Source organism: Citrus clementina, unplaced genomic scaffold (genome assembly GCF_000493195.1).
Source record: "Citrus clementina cultivar Clemenules unplaced genomic scaffold, Citrus_clementina_v1.0 scaffold_6, whole genome shotgun sequence".
In the NCBI taxonomy this organism is placed as follows: Eukaryota; Viridiplantae; Streptophyta; class Magnoliopsida; order Sapindales; family Rutaceae; genus Citrus; species Citrus x clementina.
This window is the reverse complement of record NW_006262139.1, coordinates 24781975-24800725: the sequence shown is the minus strand read 5'-3', so window position 1 is coordinate 24800725 and position 18751 is coordinate 24781975. Positions and strand designations below refer to the sequence as shown.

At 32.8% G+C, this 18751-nt stretch overlaps 2 protein-coding genes across 2 annotated transcripts; both read right to left on the bottom strand.

Annotated features, from left to right (window-relative positions):
• Positions 1–1145: 1145 nt before the first annotated feature.
• Positions 1146–4779, bottom strand: LOC18039941 (binding partner of ACD11 1). The gene is made up of 5 exons (XM_006431071.2): positions 4475–4779; positions 3496–3657; positions 2976–3051; positions 2279–2389; positions 1146–1680 (listed from the first exon to the last, which is right to left on the bottom strand). Exons 2-5 carry the CDS (start codon positions 3609–3611, stop codon positions 1255–1257), a joined length of 729 nt encoding a protein of 242 aa, XP_006431134.1. The 5' UTR covers positions 3612–3657; positions 4475–4779; the 3' UTR covers positions 1146–1254.
• A 3517-nt stretch (positions 4780–8296) lies between these two features.
• LOC18038918 (transcription factor PRE5) lies at positions 8297–9668 on the bottom strand. Its single transcript, XM_006431069.2, has 2 exons — positions 9207–9668; positions 8297–8601 (listed from the first exon to the last, which is right to left on the bottom strand). Exons 1-2 carry the CDS (start codon positions 9327–9329, stop codon positions 8449–8451), a joined length of 276 nt encoding a protein of 91 aa, XP_006431132.1. The 5' UTR covers positions 9330–9668; the 3' UTR covers positions 8297–8448.
• Between the last annotated feature and the right edge of the window lie 9083 nt (positions 9669–18751).

The following is an 18751-nucleotide window of genomic DNA, read 5'->3' as shown; positions in this document are numbered from 1 at the left end:
GAACATGACAGCAAATGTTCCAACTGTTTTAGAAAGTTATCAGTAAAACATAATCTCTTCCCTTTTTTTAAAATGAAATTTCTAAGTTTGATTTTTATCTGTTTTTGTTCACTGAAGACTATAAAATGATGCATAAAATTGAGATACATATCAGGAAGAAAGTTTAGGAGAAAAAAAAAAACCATTAATGACTTATCATTCTTCTTTTCTGTCTTTTCTGTCTCTTTTTCTCGCAAAGCAAGGGGAAACTATGGGATGATGCCTATATGAAATTTCTTTAGGCACAGCATTTGCGAATAAAATGTTGCTGCATTAAAATCAATAAAATGGTTGGCAGACAAGAAAAGGCTAATCAAGAAAATCAAGAATTAGTTAACAGGTAACTCAAAAACAGTAATGTTATCGAGCTGGCTCCATAAATATGGAAGTAACAACCATACAGCCTATGATTTATTAGCGTACACAGATGAAAAGCAGATTGATGGTGCAATGCATGTTGCTGTCTGAAAATTCTAACGGATGGTCAACAGTCTTGCCCAATAAGACCAGCTTAGTGCCCCACGGGCAGCTTTGTTGGAGGACCGACTTTAAAAAAGGGTCATTGAATTCAGATCCTGAGGATTTTAACTGTGGTCCTCGATCACAAGCCAGTGTAAATGATAAAACAAAAACATGAACATCAGAGAATGAATACAAAACTCAAAAGCAATATAATTCCAAGAACATGTATTGCAGGACAGCGCATCTGCCGGGAGCAAACACACTGGAAAGTCAAGTCATCACGAGAGTTAGAACCTGGATTTCGTACATGACCTGAATTAACATAGAAAAGAAGCAAAAATGCAAAAAGAGTACAAATGGATGGTCCCTCTGTGGCCTGTGCCATTCTCGTCATATCAAAATCAGGTACATGCTAACCATGGTGATCCTAGACAATCTATCATATTATAAGGAATCCTAGCCAATTCATGGACAAGGAAATGTCTCCTTCTGAAATATAATGTTATGGGATTTCATTGTGCACCAATGGAGCTAGCAAAACGTGTGTTGCTTAGGAACTGCTAAGCCTGAGATGTATTAACAGCCATATAATCTATAAAGAAGCAGGTCAGGAACTGTAATTCACAGATGCAAGCCAAACAACCTAAACAAGCCTGGTATATATCAGAATTTATTTATTTGACTGTTTATTTGCAATTGATCTTTTGGGCAAACAGACTGAAAATAGATAATTTTATAAACCTAAAATATCCTTTATTTAGCACCATGAGCACCCAAATCAGCTGCAGCTTTAGCTGCGCGTTCCAAAACTCCAGAAACCCAAAGAGCCCCCTTGGCAAAGTATCTGCTATTGACTACAGCAGTACCAGCTGCAACAGCTGTTTTCCCTGTGAACGATGCAGCTGATTTGGTGACGTCTGAAACATGATACTTCTCATCCACTGATTTTATAGCCTCCATGCTGGCATTGATCTTATCAGTGAGCCCAATTCTATTGCTAAGCTCAGCTACCTTGGCTGCTGCAGAAGCTGAGAGTCCATAAGACTCATCTAGAGCTTTGGCCTTGACTAATGCATCTTTGCTCAAAACGTACCCTTTGGCTATCATTGTTTTAACGGCATCCTGAGCAACAGTTACTGCTTCTCCAGGGGTAGAAACAAACTGCCCCACATGAGTGGTCTGATAAAATTATAAAACTGTTAGCTTAACAGAATCATCAATGTTAATTAACTTAAAATGAAATATGATTGTTGATTCCACATATTATACAGGTTACTGTGTTCATACTCAAGTGCTACAGACTGTAGGTTTGATCCTGCTTCATTGCGAAAGAGAGAAAGATCACAGATCAGCAATTTTATCAGCCCACGAGACTCATCTAAGTTCAAAAACTCTATAATTATTCCCATTCATGACAATCCCCTTTTTTTTTCCCTTTCATGAAAAAATTTCTGCCTACTGATCAGTCCCCTAATTTTGCCTTAAACAAATACTTAGATTTCCAAAGATTCCCAAATTATTAGCATAGTTACTGAATCACATTCAACAGTTCTGATTACTTGCTTTATCAATGAATGTAACCAAATTATGATATTCATACATGTGAGAACAACAGATTTCTTTTCCTTCCTATCAAATTCCTTAAAACAAAATTGGAAGTTCCAAAATCATGTTCAATGTTCTCTTCAATTCCCAGGTTGAAGAGATCTACAAGTTATATAAGCTTTTGGGAAATGAACCATTAATCAACTGCATACTGGAGGATTTTGAAACATACCGTTGAGCCAGAATTTTCATCAAAGCCCCATGAACTGATCCAAGGGTTAGGTTCATCTGTGTACGCTCCCCACCGTATTATGCATACTGGTTGATCCACTATTGTAGCTCCCTGAAATCTCAAGTTTATGACAGATTGAGCCAAAATGAAATTAAAAAGAATTCTCCAGAAAAGGTAAGACAGGCGAGCAATGGGACAAATCAGTAGATTTGTTACATTCACAGCCAAACAATTTGAAAAGGGCCGCTTTCCACCAAGAGAAGCACTGAGCTCATTGTCAATAAAATCTAAAAGTACGAATATTACCATTTTTTTTTATCTCTTAAACACAAGTCATTGGAACTTGCCACCAGTAATTCTTCTTAAGTTTGATTATAAATGTACAAATTTGAGTAATTAGCAGAGTTCCAACATCGTAAATTTCTTAACAGCTTTCCCCAGTGATACACTACAGGCACATTTAAGATTTGTGAGTACAATTGAAGCCTCACTCGGCTGCATATTTGACAGTTAAAGTAAGCCTACTACTAAAGCAGTCCGCTTCAAACCAGTCATTTTTCAGAATTCAGAACTAGATATTACAGATTGGGGCAGGAAGGGATCAGAAATAAAATAGCTAAAAATTCGGTGCAAATGTGTTACCATTTTCCATAATAAGTACTCAACTCTCTTAAAAAGAGTATGAAAGGCAACGTACACTAAGCAAAACAGCAGTCTCCAGAGCATAAGCATTGCTGAATGTCACATATGCAGTACCACCACATTCACCAGATCTGTATTTCAACAAAAAAATCAACTTCTTAAATGCATGTTCCCCTCTGATTATGATTATGCATTTGATCAGCATTAAACAAATATTTATGCCCCACTAGTATAAATTATTGTTTCTAATTCAGAAGTTCAGATAATAGTGGATGCTATATGCTCCAAATGCCATTCAGTGGAGTCCAGTACATTACACTGATCAGGAAAGGAAAGGATAGCCAAGAAGCTTATGGTAACAATAATGTATTTAATTCAATAGCAGACGTGTTCAACATTTTAAAGCACAATAATGACCTTTACATTTATCAAATAACAATAGATAGTCAATTCAATGAGTTTGAAATGGACGGTGCATAAAATTTATACGTGATCATGGCCAAGCCACCATTATGCAGATTAACTGGAGAAGTAATTTCATGTTCATTAACGAAAACTAAGAACAAAAACACTACCTGATGATTTCGACATGCACTGGGTCACCACAGTGGGAAAAAAATTCATGAATGTCCTTTTCTGTTGCATTAGGAGACAGGCCTACAACTTCAGCAACATAACCACCAGCATACATTGTGTCGGAGATTTCACAAAAAAGTTAAAACACGGACTATGAGTACCTAATGGTAGAGTGATACAGAATAAAATTTCAGTAAACTATTTTGACAAAGCTAATCCGATCATTGAGAAATCATCTCACCAACTTCAACAAATAACAGTGAAATTTATATTCAGCAGTCCACAGAAGAGGCCATTTTTGCAAGGAATGGCTAAGATGATAATGGAAATGTCAGGAAGAGATAATAGATTATAACATTGGTGCTGACTTCAATGATCTTATGTTCATATCTTCTAGTGGTCCTACCTCACAACATCAAACCCTTATCGGCGCACAATCAAAGACAAAATGGCTGATTTCTAACATTTACTCAATAAATTTCAAGTCATTCGTTCCCAGTTTGATGGTTCATTTCATCTACATACTGTTGGTTTGGATTATCAACTGCCCAATTATGATCCCAATTAGCTCCTTTTTAGAGGATCCCAGGAATCACTGTTAATGGAAACAAACATAATTTGTTTCACTAAGTTGCATAGGAATCTTTTAAAGCAAATCTTAGCTTGTACTTTAAGTAACAATCAAAGTCAAACAAGGCAGAAAGAAAGCAGATTAAAGTTAAAACTAAAAGTAAGGCAATTCGCATGACGTGATAAATTATCAAACACACTTATGGGACTGTTTATGACTGTTCTTTTGCAAAGTCAAAAACAATTTCAAATACCCAAAAATGCTTTTATCTCAAATTCAACATGGCGTGATAAGCATCAACCTCAATTTACACATAAAGTTAGCGAATAAATCTATAATTGTTCATTTATTTTATTTACAAAATGAAAAAGAAAAAAAAACTTGAAACTGTTGAACTTTAAGCGTACCTGTTGTTATTATTCTCTGTTCTTGATAACTGATAAGAGGTCAGAGACGAAGACAAGATTTTGATTACCAAACATACCCTTTTTACCTCTTTTTATCGCCTAACTTGTTTCGTTTCACAGTACGTTCCTAATCTAACGAACTAACCAACCCCACGCGTGAATAAAGGGCAATCATGAACGAGCAAATCATGAAATTTATTATTTTATTTTTATGAATCTGTTAAAGATAAAGAGCGCGTGGCGTGGTGCACGTTTGAAAAGAGCGTGGATTCGTCTTCATTTTTGTGTGGAATTTACTCGAATAGTCTCGCTCATCACGGGTTTCTGTTATTAATTTTGGCGGCGAATGTAAGTAAGTACTCTAGGAGTGGTTAACCGTTGGGAAATTTTCACAAAACGCCCTACTAGTTTTTACAATTCCAAAACAATAATGAATGCTTATAATGTGTCATTGAGATACCTGAAGAGTGAAGAACAGTTCTTGTAAAACATCATTAAAAGGCCCAGCCCAATAATCAATGTTTGATGGCATTTTTAACTACAGTAATCAAATCTAACGAAATCTAAGAAGCCCTTTAAATAAAGAGATAAAACATTTTAAATGCTTTTCATATAATTTTTTTCTTTTTTTTTTTTTTATCAAATGCAAAATAGAGAAGATTCGTAGAATGATAATCTAGTATAATGAATTTATCTTTTGCCCTCGTCCAATGGCCTCATTTTTACTGTTAAATTGATTTTTTTTTTACCTTAAAAACATTAAAAGAACACATAACTTATTTATAATTTGACACGACAAAAGATAGATTATTGATTGAATTGGTAAAATTTCATTGGATTCATAATAATGTTTTTCAAATTCGTAATCTCTTAAGATAAAGTGTATGTTTCTGATGGAATCCTCTCATATGGTCTTGTTGTTAGGTTTTCCTTCATCGACATTTTTCTTCCTTCGGTAGCGGGGAGTATGAAAGGGACTTCTCATGATCGTACGAACATGCAAAATTGATTGTGTTTTATTTTCATTTATTGTAAAACTTGTGAAACAACAATTGAGATTTTTTTTTTGGTTCTTGATTCTTGCCCACTACCAAAGGCAACTTGTTTCCGTGCCACACAACTTGTAATACGCCATTAATTTGGGGCGGCCATAATATCCAAATTTCGTAATCTAATTTACTAGACATAACTAAACTGTTTTTCATTTTCTTTTTCTTTTCTCACATTTATTTACATACACCCCATACATATATATCTCTTTCATTCTGCAATTTTTGTTTTATTGATGTTTGATTTAGTTCTTCTCCAATGCGGATATTAATTCTTACAGTTTCAAGACATAAAATTTAAGTAACACAATGATGTTATGCACCAAAATAATAGTATAACAAAATAAAACAATTGTTACGCAACAAAACAATTAATGGTGAACTTTTCAAATCTATAATTTCTAAAATGTGAACATCTACGTTTAACAATTTTTCATTAGTTCATTATTCAAAAAAATTGTATTCTATACAAAAATAAGTTTGTACAAGAATTTGTAACTCTATCTTTTCTCTTTTATTTTATATGTTGAGCATGAATATAATTGAAAAGTGAATATTGCTAATCTCACTTGCATAAAATATTATTAGATTGGTCATATTATTAATTTCTTACCACTTAGCTGAAATGTGAATATATAAAATATCTTTAAATTCTCCTTAAGTTATGCTTCTTCATTATAACTATGAGAATGATTAAGAACAACTTTTGGGTCGCATGTGTATGAACTAACAACGCCCTTTTTAAGGAGTCTCAACAGTTGCTTTAACTATTGGTCGCATGCATATGCAATAGCAAGTTCTTTTTCCCCCTCAAATGATACAATTGACCAAACTTAGTTAATTAGCGAACATAATCCAGCATCTAGATCTCATATCTCTATCAATTGCGTTCGTGATTTATGGCCAAAAACATGTTTGATTGGTGCTTTACTTCTGAATTAACTTACCTTTGACCTAAAATGACAACAAGTTTGAAAAAAAAAATATTGCAATTTATTAATTGTTTATAAATGTATAAAATCGATGCAAGGTCTCAGTCAATTTCACTTTGAGGAACCAATAATGGAGAGAGCAGTAGTTTTAGCTATGATTGTTCAAATTCAAGATTTATTGCATTGTCTTTATGGCCTGAGATGGAAAAAGCATATTGAAAATAATGTTACCTACTCTCCTTTCATAGTCTGTCAGTAACCACCAAGCTTTATTCACCTTTCATATAATGTCTCATGCATCTTCCTTTTCAACTTCATCATATATATATATATATATATATTTATTGCTCCAAATAAATTAAATACATATATGGCATGCTACGCAGAAATTATGGCTGTGATTCTGGTTATTCAAAAAACTTTTGACAGATCGAGGTTGGTAAAATGTTTGGTTGGAGAGTGACTACTTCTTGTTAGTAATCCATTTATTACAAAATCAATCTCTTAATTTCTCATGGTTTTCAAGAGGAAAAGTTTTTGGTGTTTCTGGAAAAGGAAAATTGTTTCTTATCCATTTATTGTTTATCACATGTGTGTGTATATGTAAATAATATTTTTATGATTTCTTAAAATATACAAATGATAAGGAGCGAATGAAAAAGTCTCACTTGAGCACCCAAGACTTTTTCCTTAAGAAATCTTTGTTTCATGAATTGCATAGCTCTAGAAAATTCTCGGTACACCTACAGTCGGAAATATAGTGTTGGGAGTTGCAGTGTAGTAATGTTATGTGGTGGCGTAGTCCTCCGAATGATGAAATCAAATTTTATTTTTTTATTTTTTTATCCCATGATACCTGCAGGTTTTCAAGTCAAAGATTTTTCTACTTGGTTCTCGTGTTGTTTTAAATATTCCCAAAATTCATGCATTTACGATTTCTGTTTAGCTTAGTACTTTTTCCCCTAATTATGAGGTGTAGCCCAAAAAAAAAAAAAAAAAAAAAGTCATTTTCCAAACTGTAGAATATCAATACAAGTAGTAGTATAAGTTAGACAAAAATCAAGGGTACATTGAGTGTTTGAGGTAAAAAGATCATGTATAGATAAATCATGAAGGTAATAGAGAATTTTTTTGTTACTGGTCTGTAGGCTCTAGATTAATTGATCGACTTCTGGAACTAATACAGCACAATTAATTACATATTTATATCATGTTTTATCAAGAGATTTCTGAAGAATTAATATGGCATATTCCTTCGTAAAAGAAGTACACTTCCAAAATAATTAAGTATTTTCGTTACGTCGACGTTATGCCGTAATAATAATATCAATAAATGAATAATTTTCTTGACTTCACAAGTTTCTAGAGTTACAAGTCTGTAAATTTGTCCAAATTCACGACAAATTCTCGACAGATATATCAGTGTTAAAATTTAAAATATATATATATAGAAGTGTATTTACCCTATCTTAAATGCATGGCACAAGCTTAGAAACGAACAAAATTAAGATAATACGTTGGTTGTCGAACAAAAATAAGCTATTTAATTGACAAGGGATATGGGAAATTCAATAGAATAAATTTCATGCAACAGAAGTGCCTAGTATTCCATCAAATCACTTGCTAATCATGCATGTGAAACCTTTTTTTTTTTTTTTTTCCTGACATTATGTTACCTGATCCCAACTTACCGACAAATGCTCACTATTAAATTACTATATTCATAATTTAAATTAATTTAATTACAAATCATGTCACTGGATTACAACATATAGTTTATAATCAACTAACTAAAATCCAAAAAATATATTATAATATTATAATATTGATTATAACTTGGGCTTTGCTAGTGCAAGTCCTTTTATTATACAAACTTAATTATAGTTACAATACATTCTAGTTCTTGTTTGATCTATGTAGTGACCAAAACTTAATTAGTAAGATTAAAGTAGAGAAGAACTAGAAAGATAATTAAGTAATTAAGGCTACAGAATTACATAATTAAACTCCTAATTATCGCAGCTTCGGGACTATCAGCATCTATAGTAGATAAAAGCTGGGATAGTCGCTCACTTAGGTCATCAACTTCCCTGTGCAAGCTTCTAATATAATTGCAAGTTTCCTGTAGAACCTTAGAAGCTGAAACCTGTCATAAAATAAATTAGAAACGAGTCATTTTCTTGTGGCGTTAAATGAGATGTATATATTCAACAAACATTAAACATAATGCACATGAAACCATGTACATACATATATTATTGTGCCATAGAATAAGGCTGAAGCTACGCACAAACTTTTGACTTATACATGAGCTATGTCATTTAAGAACCCAACGTGGGTTTTGGTTCTTCCAAGTTCCAAGTCCAGCTTCAATACTATTCAAGTCAATCAGCACCTGAACTCTTATGAAATATTAATACTATATTATTTTCATATTCCAAAATAAAGATTGAGACAGTATTATATTCCGTAAGTATAAAATAACGTTTTAATGCTATGGTATGTGGTATGTATTTTGTAAAGTACCAACGTCTGTAGAGAAGAGAAAACCTAGAAGATGTTTCGTTATTGTCCCCAAGTTTTTGAGTCAAAGTTCAAACTATTTATTTTCTACAAATTAAAGTCGTCTAAAATAATTGTAATACGCTGTACATGTAGTGAAAGTAAATCGGTGTTTTGGTACACGCTAATTAACTCCATGGTGCAGGCTTGGAAAATAATGTGAAAGTAATAACTTGTAATTATATGTACCTTTTGTGGGCGTCTATCGCGAATCTCAGGGAGGAGTTGGCGTAGCTTTGCGACAAGTTCAATGATCTGATCATCACTGATCCTCGATACACCGGCAGCTTGCCTCGACCTTCTGCTAGACATGATGATCCTTGGAGCTAGCTGCTGACTTGCTTTGTATATATTAATGTAAATGAGCTAATTAAAAGGCACTTGCAATATTCACTTGCGAAAAATGAAAAAGAAAGATACTGAAGGCCGAAGGGGTTGCGCAGAATGAACTCTGAAATGAAGTTCAAGAGAGAGCAAGAGAAGCAAGATGGACTTAAAGAGCTATATGGAGAATGTGATAAGAGATCAGTTATAAAGAGGAATTGGACCACAACAAAGACAGTGATGTTGGATTGAAGAAGACAAGTGCATTGGAGAAAGCAGAAGGGGTCTTGGTTTTTAAGTTTGTGAGAGAGAGAGAGAGAAAGTGAGAGAGAGAGAGAGAGAGAGAGAGAGAGAGACCATACAACTCTTCTTCTTTGTGTTTCCAAGCTGGGGTTTGATCTCAAGTGGGCTTTAAGAAATGTGTTCGTTCTTCACCTAACAAAGTGGGCCTTCGTGTGTACGTCTCAATACGCAATACCATGTGATCATAGGGCAGTCATCCTCTCCTATTACGGTCTTCATCGCTTTATTTCATTAGCAAATCAAGGATTGCCACCTTATGTCTGTATTTAAAAGGTCTCCTTTTTATCTCGGGAGAAATTTTAAAATACCTCTTATGTATTACAATAAATTGATGAATGCATGACATGTGTAATTAAATTTAATATAACCACCACATGCATGATTGTATTTTAAAATAAATACACATATGTCATAGCATTATTTATTTATTATATGACTGACATAGCACCTCTGATGTATTCTAAAATTTCTCCTTTCATGAAAATCAAATGTCTTAGTTCAAATAAATATACCATCTATCTATCACACGTTAGCTAATAAGCTAATAAGAATTCTTCAAAGTGTAAGCATATCTTAAGTAACAAAAAATAAGAACAAAAACCCAACAAAATGTAGGCTTAAATTAAAGTATCATGCATGTTCTAAGTAGATGTATTACTATTTTTTTTTTTTAAAAAGAAAAAGATATTGTATCTAAGGACCATACTACACTTTAAACATAATAATGTGATAAGTGCACACCACGGGAGACTTTCTTTTGGCATTCCATGAACCTCGGTAGTTATTTTCTACTATTATGCCCATAACCTTTAGATGGCGTGCTCTGATTGGTGATTGACCTAGTTGCAAAAGTAGTAGTTGACGTGGGCATGCATATGCAGCTTATACATACACCTTATCATTACCTAGTTCTTTACAATAAACTTTGTTTTTATCTAACACTACGTATAAATATTATATTAATGAAGACGCCAAGCCATGTATTATAAATTTTACCTCCAGAATTTCACTCACCAAGCAAATCCCAAGTCTCTCTCTCTCTCTCTCTCTAAATAATTGTTTTTCTTCCTTGTTTGGGACATATCTACGTGAGTGAATGCAACTTTGATCACCTCACATGCCCCATCTCCTCACTCACACGACATGACACGTGTCATGTCTTAGTCTAGTACATAACATTATGGAGGGATCTATGGAGTTTCTAAAACAAGGCCATGAAGATTGAAATTTCATAGCTTTTGTCAAGCAGTGTCACGTGTTACTAGAAACTTGCATTACTTGCTATTTCCAATTGAGGCCCCTTCATTAATTATTATTTTTTTTTAATTTTCATTTCAGTCTCTGTTTGAGAGCTTAAATTTTAGCCAACAACCAACAAGTTCTTAAATCAGGATTATATATTATTGTTTCTGGGTATCTGACCTGATGTTTCTAGTATCTACTTTGGTTTGATTTCGTTGTCTAAATTATTGAAAAGGGTTTTTGACAGTTGTTTCTCTAGCTCTTATATATCGTCCATCAAATCAAATTGATAGATTTAGTTGCATGGTATAAATTTATTTAAATTGAATTCTGCGTCTTGTATCAATCAAAACTAAAATATTTATGATCATGTTTAAATTAATAATAAAAGTAGTCGAAATTTGGGTGATCATTTATAATTTTAGCCAATTTCTGATTTTCCTTGTTTTTATAACTAAAAATACCTATCATTGACCAACCCCACCCCCCACCCCCCCAAAAAAAATTAAAAAGTCATTAAGTTATAAATTCTTCCTTAAAATAAAAAAATCACTCCATCAATCACATAACATTTCACTTACTATATCTTAATCTATTGTATCAAAGTCATTATGTATCACTCTCAATCGAGTCTCAAACATCAACAATTCTTAGTATTTATTGGCTATAATAACAAAGAGAGATGGAACATTAATGACCAAAAATTATAAATGCGCACCAAACTTTAGGCTATTTCCATCAATTTCTGTCAATATTTTTCATACCGTATTTTGCTTTCACTTTTTATTACTCAACCATTTTTTTTTTTATATTAAGTTTGTAAGTGTCATATAGATATCTAAATTCAAAGAAAGTCAACGTATATCAACTATGTCGATCTCTTCACATGACCAAATAAAGAAAATTGTACCCACCATTTTCTCATTGATTGATTATATAGTCTCCTCACATGCTAATCCATGTGAGTTTTGTTTTTGTTTTGTTTTTGCCTTCGTTTTTCTTTTTCTTTTCTTTTTTTCAATAAATCAGAAATTATCAACCACATTTTATCAACAAGACCAAAATGTCCTCACGAAACCCTAATTCTGTTTCCGATTTGATAGTTTCTGATTGATGAATAAACCAAATTTTATATAGTGTTAGAACTTGGGATTATCGGTCTCCGACAAGCTTAATGTTGCTGGATTTTGTTTGCTAATACATTGTTGGGCATGAATTAGAGTCGCCGACATACAATAAATGATGTTTAAGCATTCTCCCACCAACTTTGATCACTATTAATGAATTAAATTCAACTTTATATAATCACCTCAAATTTCTTGATTTACATTTGAATGGGTACTTGTAATTATTGTTGCTAATTGCATGCATGCTATTTTCTTGCCGACGTTACCTTTTTATTTGCTCTGCTTTGCTTTTTGTAGGCTTGTGGCTTGACAATGATCCATAGATATTTTCACACAGAATAAGAGAAGAAGAAAGCGGTGACGCAGAACAATAACAATAAATGAATTTATTTTAATTGTTTAATTCCATTCATCAAATGCACTTTTCACTACTCGTTGGATGATCTCTCTATCCACGCAATCATTGCTTAAAGTAACTCTTTGAATTATACCACTCTATCCATTTGAGATAACTTCCATTCTGGTCTTCTCAAGTAGATTCCATTCAAATTTAAAAACAAAGGAGCAGAAACCAAATAATAACACTTAAAAACCAAACCTTTTCAATGTAATCTTTAATTATTACTTTGAAAAATCATCTTAACCTAACTCACCCCTTAATTTCTTGTCATTAAAGGGGTTTATAAATAAATTGAGACACGCGCGGGTGTGTATATATAGAGTCACTCTTTGACATTTATTATTTATGATGAATAATGATTGAATTTACATGATGGTGGGCGAAGATTTTCGTGTCCAAGAGAGTGGACACATTTATGCATAAAATATTCCTTAACATTTAAGTACGAGACAATTAAGGATGCTTAAGGAGACAATTAAAGAAAATGGAAAGATATTAAAACATATGATAATTAATACGGTTAGGTTTAGTCAATTCAAAATTAACAAATGCACCGACATGACTATATGCAAGCACATGTGCATTGAAGTCCAAAAACAGTCAACTTTGGAAAGCTCCATTTCGTTGAAGTGGCCAAGCGGGGATTCTCACATCTCCCTCTTGATTCTTTTCTTTCAACTGCAATCGATTGTTTTAGAAAATTTACAAGTGAATTTGCAAATGTGAGAGATAATGCATGTACAATATTAGTGAAAGTCACGGAGGGTTCTTAATTTCTCCATTGACAAAGAAAATAAAACTCATGATAGAAGTACTTTCTTTTCCAATTTATGTTTCATGTTTACATTTCAACTTATACTAAGAGAAATAATAGCCATCTGAAATATTTTATACTAAATTTTATTCTAAATGATATGTTATTTATTGAGTGATTAATAATTCTTTGAAGATTTAATGAATTAATTATATTATCTCATTATTCAATTTAAGAATTTCACATCACTTAGGATAGTTTCTTGAATGATAAATTTGGGATGTGTAGTATTACTCACCTTATACTAATCTCAAGAAAACCCTAAATAAATTAAAGGTCAGCGACTTTAATTTCGATTTTAAATATGGGGGACGGATAAAATTTTGTAGTCAATAACAAGTACTAATTTTAATGATCTAGAAGTTTGAGTATTGTATCTAATTCACTTTTTTTTTCCAGAATAATTACATTAAGATAGATAAACAGTAGAATTTATTTTTCTCTTTCTTTAGTAAAAAATCGCCTGCTAATTGTAAATGTTAATAATACCCTCGCCTGCAACTTTTCTTTTTTTTTTTGGAAGAAAAAAGGGTAACTCTTGTTATGCGAGAAACTATCAACATTTAAAAAAAACAAAAAAACGTTTGATTTGGGCTTTAATGATCTCATTTGTTCGGGTCAGATTTTAACTTTCAGCCCATCAGATATGGGCCCATAGAAATTTTTGTTGAAGGGTCAAACACCAGGCCTCGTAATCAATCTTTCGCAGTTTGCACTTGAGCTTCTTTAATTTGAATCCCCCTCAATTACCGAGTTCTTTCTTGTCCGTGTCACCTTCAAAATTAAGGCTATCATGTATTAAATTAATCAACTCAAAAGATTACACTGCTTTGGCATCTAAAGCTCATATCGAAATTGTAACATGAACCCTTAAACTGATAATATATAGCACATCAAAATGATGACATAAGCAAATATGTTAGCACAAACTAATACAAAGCATAAGACCAAGAACACGTTATTAATCACTGAATTTATTTTTATACAGCTATTTCCAGAATTAACAAGCCAAATACATAAACAACCAATCCGAAATTATAGAAGTAGAACAATTATTCAACTTTCAACTCAATAATTCAACTATGACATTGGTTGTAGCATATCCCTGAAAGCAAATGAAACCAAACAACGCCCCTGCATCGATTAGAAGGACTGATTTATGGGGCACTGATCAGCGGAATTGACGACGTATTGGATTAATGCTAAGTTCCAGATGAAATTGAAACCCCTGCTGGCTGCTGCAGCTTCAAGGATTTGAGACAACTCGGCCTGCAAAGGCAAGGCCTAGGGACAACGTGGGCTGATAATAACTTAAAACCTCTATGTGTTCGGAGATGTTGAAGATTGGGCAGTCTTCCCAATATATCCGGAGTACAACAGCTGGGATATATGTTAAGGCTGAAATGAAATTTATATTTTCCAAAGACCTGCAATATTTTCCTGGATATGTGGAGGCAGAGTGATGTAACCAGAATTTAGAGGCATCAGTTCATGCACTGTCCAAAATTCAACAGGCACGCAATCTATGAAGCTGGATAACATATCTAGCGTATAAAGGTTGAGAAGGTTGCATAATGATGAAGGAAAGGGAAGGAATATCCAACTTCAAATATCTCAAACAGCAAAAATTTTCAAATCCTGTTGGCTATTAATTCCTCGCAAGTCCAAAACCCTGAGGATTTTGAACATTTTACAAATATTCACACAATCTATTGCGGCAGAGGGTTGGTTATCTGAGTGTAGGTGCAACAAAGAACGAAGGTGTGTGTTAGCCCGCATTAAAGAGCGGAACATAGCCAGGCTTCCAACAATGGGAATATTGATTGCTTTGATTTTGCCTCCAGCTCCTGCATTCTTCACTCGAACAAGGCCTCTACTGATTGGTTTTTCGAAGAACTCTGAGGTATAAATCCTTCAGCTATCCACTACTGATACAAATGCTTGGCGGAGATCTCAGATTGGACAGCAAACATGTAAAAATATATAGATAAAACAGAAATGCAAGCATAAAGGTAACTCGAAGAAAGACGAGAACAGAAGCCAAGTGTTTTCACAATTGATGCCGTTGATATTTTCATGTAATGACTTGTTTCCAAAAGGATAAGATGATTGATGAGGTAAGGCCAGTAATGTCTTCAATCTTAGATTGAAGTAATCTGAATATGTTCCGTTGCAGCTAACAGCCTTTTCAACCTCTCTAAAAATTCCTCGAGCTTCACATGCATATCTCCCTCTTCCTCTCCCTCTCCCTCTCCCTCTCCCTCTCCCTCGCTCTCAGCACTGTAATAGTGTTACCATTAATCAAGGAATTATATCAAATTTCAATGATTCAACCTATCTGAGCTATCGATGTTGGACAGACAAATAATCACATAACAAATGATGAAAAAGGAATCGTCACTATATTTACGTACAGCTATACACAAAGCCGCAATTCTATTGCACAATGACACAAATGCTTTAAAGAGAAAACAAAATTGATGAATTATTGACTTGGAGCTTAATAAATGATTCAACACTTGCAACTAAAGGAAACATTGTTAGTTTTCTTTTTTTTTTTAAAAAAAGTTGTTAGTATTTTTAAATACGTGTATTCTATTAATATAACACTAATTTTCTTATCATAATGCTTAATTTATTGGAGTGATTATGATTTGACTTCGTCTTCATGGATTGAAGACCATCAAATTATTAGTTATTTAAATATAATCAGGGAGATTGAAATGGACTCCACATATCCACCATATTATTATTTTCTGCGGATGCTTCAATTACAGTTGAAATCCGTTAAAAATTTACATCTTTTTGGAGGGAAAATGTGTTTGCTTCCAGCCCATGACATAAAGTCCACAGAAGTCACAAATCAAAATTGGGCTTGCAGGGTTCCAAGACATAAAAAATATGGACCTTAAAATTCAAAGGCTTTTGATTGACAAAGCGCAAGTAATTTGGTCTATCTTCTTCCACTTATATCAGCTTCAATGGCCGCTAGCTTCTTACACTAATTTATCCATTAATCAACTCAAGAAAAAAAAAAAAAAAAAACCCAAAGATTTGTTAAGATTTATTATCCAACATTCCAACTCGTAACATGAAACGTTAAACGGACCCATAAGGTCAAGAAAAAGTTTTTTTTTTTTTTTTTTTTTTTGAAGTGACAAATTTACATGCTGTGAGAAAGCTTGTGCTTCTGTAGCTAACAACTCTGCTGCTGTTTGCTCGCTGGTCCAATAAGAGGCCCAGTAATCAAACCTTTCGCAGTTTTTGGTATCCTAGTAGTATCCAACCTTTTATGCTTGGCCCAATTTCACACACCCCTTCAGATCCTTATAAAATCTTCTTTTTGTAGTTATAGTTCTATTACTAGAGGAAATTACATGAAAGGACATAACTATCTTTAAATACTAATATATGATTTTATCAAAATAATTTTGATACAATGAAAAAATAAATTTCCTAATAATATGAATTTTATTTTGAAAAATATATTTACAATTTAATTAATATTCTAGATGATAGTAACTTCAATTAAACTATTTAAAATTTTTGTATTCTTTTTTGCAATTTTATAAAAAAGAAAAAATAATTATAAATATGAGTAGTGGGGGCTTCATAGGACTTTTAAGGGGTGTTTAGAAGATACACTCATTTGTTAAAGCTTACGTCAAATCCCATTAAATATATGTTCAGCTTGTGAGGCATTAGCCAAATGAAATTTTGAATGTCAAAGTTGTCGATGTGTTAGTCTGATTAAGTTATTTCTATTGTTTAAGAAAATTTCTCAAGGTTGGTTACTTGGTTATGTTTGTGAATAAGATGTTGTCGCTTGTTATTAAATGAAATTTATTAGCTCTCAAGTATGAGCATGATAAAAATTTGGGTATTTTAAAAATTGAATGAATGAGGGTAGTTTAGTTAGTCAAAAGAGCAAAATTCTGATTCTCAACTCCTTTTTTAAATTAGAATTCTAGTAATAATTTTTAATTTTGAGTAAAACCTATTAATTCGATTCCAATTCCCTTTCCGAATTTGCAAGTAATCAATCACCGGAATGATTCGATTTCAGAGAATCTTGACAAAGGTTATAAAAGGCCATTTAAAAAAACTTGAAATGCACCATGAGAAGTCACAACGTACCAAATCAAACATGGGCTTGCTAGGTCCATTTCCACTCTAAAAAGCTCCCACCCATCACAATCATCGGCCCAATCAACTACATGCCCCCTTTGGGAGCAGACAAGGGGACTCAGTCCAAAATATCGGCCTCAAAATTCAAACCTTTTGATTGAAACAAAACATGGATGACAGACAGGGGTTTCATCAATTTTCGCATTATCTCCTTTACGTAACGAACCTTTTTTCATGCACTAGCTTCTATCAACTTCAATGGCTGCTTGCTTCTGACAATAATTGAGTGACTTGGTTGGCAAACTTTATCACTAACATTATCTTGTATAGTTTTTAAGGAGAGATTTTATGACCACTTGAGCTTTCTTTAAATATCTCAATTATTGACTTATTTTCTTTCTTTCTTGCCACCTTTTAAAATGCTAGTATCTTGTATTGTATTTACAAACAAATCCATTAATCAACTCAAAATATTTGCTGATTTTGCCCGAATCTCTAACCTTTCATATATCGACCATTGGCATTTGGTCCACAAGCATTAGTGGCTTATCAAATTGAATATTCTGTGTTTTTTTTTTCTTTCTCCTTGTGAATTAGCAAAGAAAACAAAATGGTACGGCCTCAATAATTGGTTGGAGGTAGAAGAGAGACTAAAAAGTCAACAGTTTACTCAGGAAACACTATTGCTGTAACAGATAACAGACGACGCAGGACAATTGCCATTAAATTGAATGTACAAACAGCAGATGATGAAACATCAGAGAATCTAACAGCAACAGACACCCCCCCACACTAAATTCCAGCTCTGCTTCTGTCAGTGTGTCATTATCAACTTGCAATTTTCACTTTTACCATGTGCTCTGTCTCATTTCATTTCAATTGTCACCAGCCGATTAACAACAAACAATCAGCATACGCACATGAGTGTGGATATTTATTTTAAAATATTTTTAAAAATATGAATTAAAAAAAAAAATATATATATATATATAATACTATGGTGCATCTGTGAAGAACAACCTTTACTAGATGTCTTTGTAATGGAAGTTAAGTAATGTACTTGGCTTTGTATATATGTTTGTGGTATTAACATACAGCTTTGATAAATAATCCCTATTGATAAATATTAACAGAAATGTTTTCTTTAAATAAAATAATCTCTATATATAGGGAGATTAGGATCACTTATTTAGATAACACAATAATTAACTTTTCTATAAATAAAAAGTTTTTAATGTTAGAGAAATATTAAATCTATTGAGAGATTGAGTGTTATTAGAGTTTTTTTTTTACAATAAATTTATCTTTTATCATTTTTTTTAGCCATGATTTATCTTAAATATAAATTTTTTTTTATATAAATTCTTATGTTGTGTGATTAATTTATTCTTTATTT

Coding starts and splice junctions, on each gene's coding strand:
- LOC18039941 (XM_006431071.2), bottom strand. CDS start 3,611: ATGTATGCTGGTGGTTATGTTGCTGAAGTTGTAGGCCTGTCTCCTAAT. Junction 3,052..3,495: donor GTGCATGTCGAAATCATCAG/GTAGTGTTTTTG, acceptor GTTGAAATACAG/ATCTGGTGAATGTGGTGGTA. Junction 1,681..2,278: donor ATGAAAATTCTGGCTCAACG/GTATGTTTCAAA, acceptor TAATTTTATCAG/ACCACTCATGTGGGGCAGTT.
- LOC18038918 (XM_006431069.2), bottom strand. CDS start 9,329: ATGTCTAGCAGAAGGTCGAGGCAAGCTGCCGGTGTATCGAGGATCAGT. Junction 8,602..9,206: donor GCGATAGACGCCCACAAAAG/GTACATATAATT, acceptor ATTTTATGACAG/GTTTCAGCTTCTAAGGTTCT.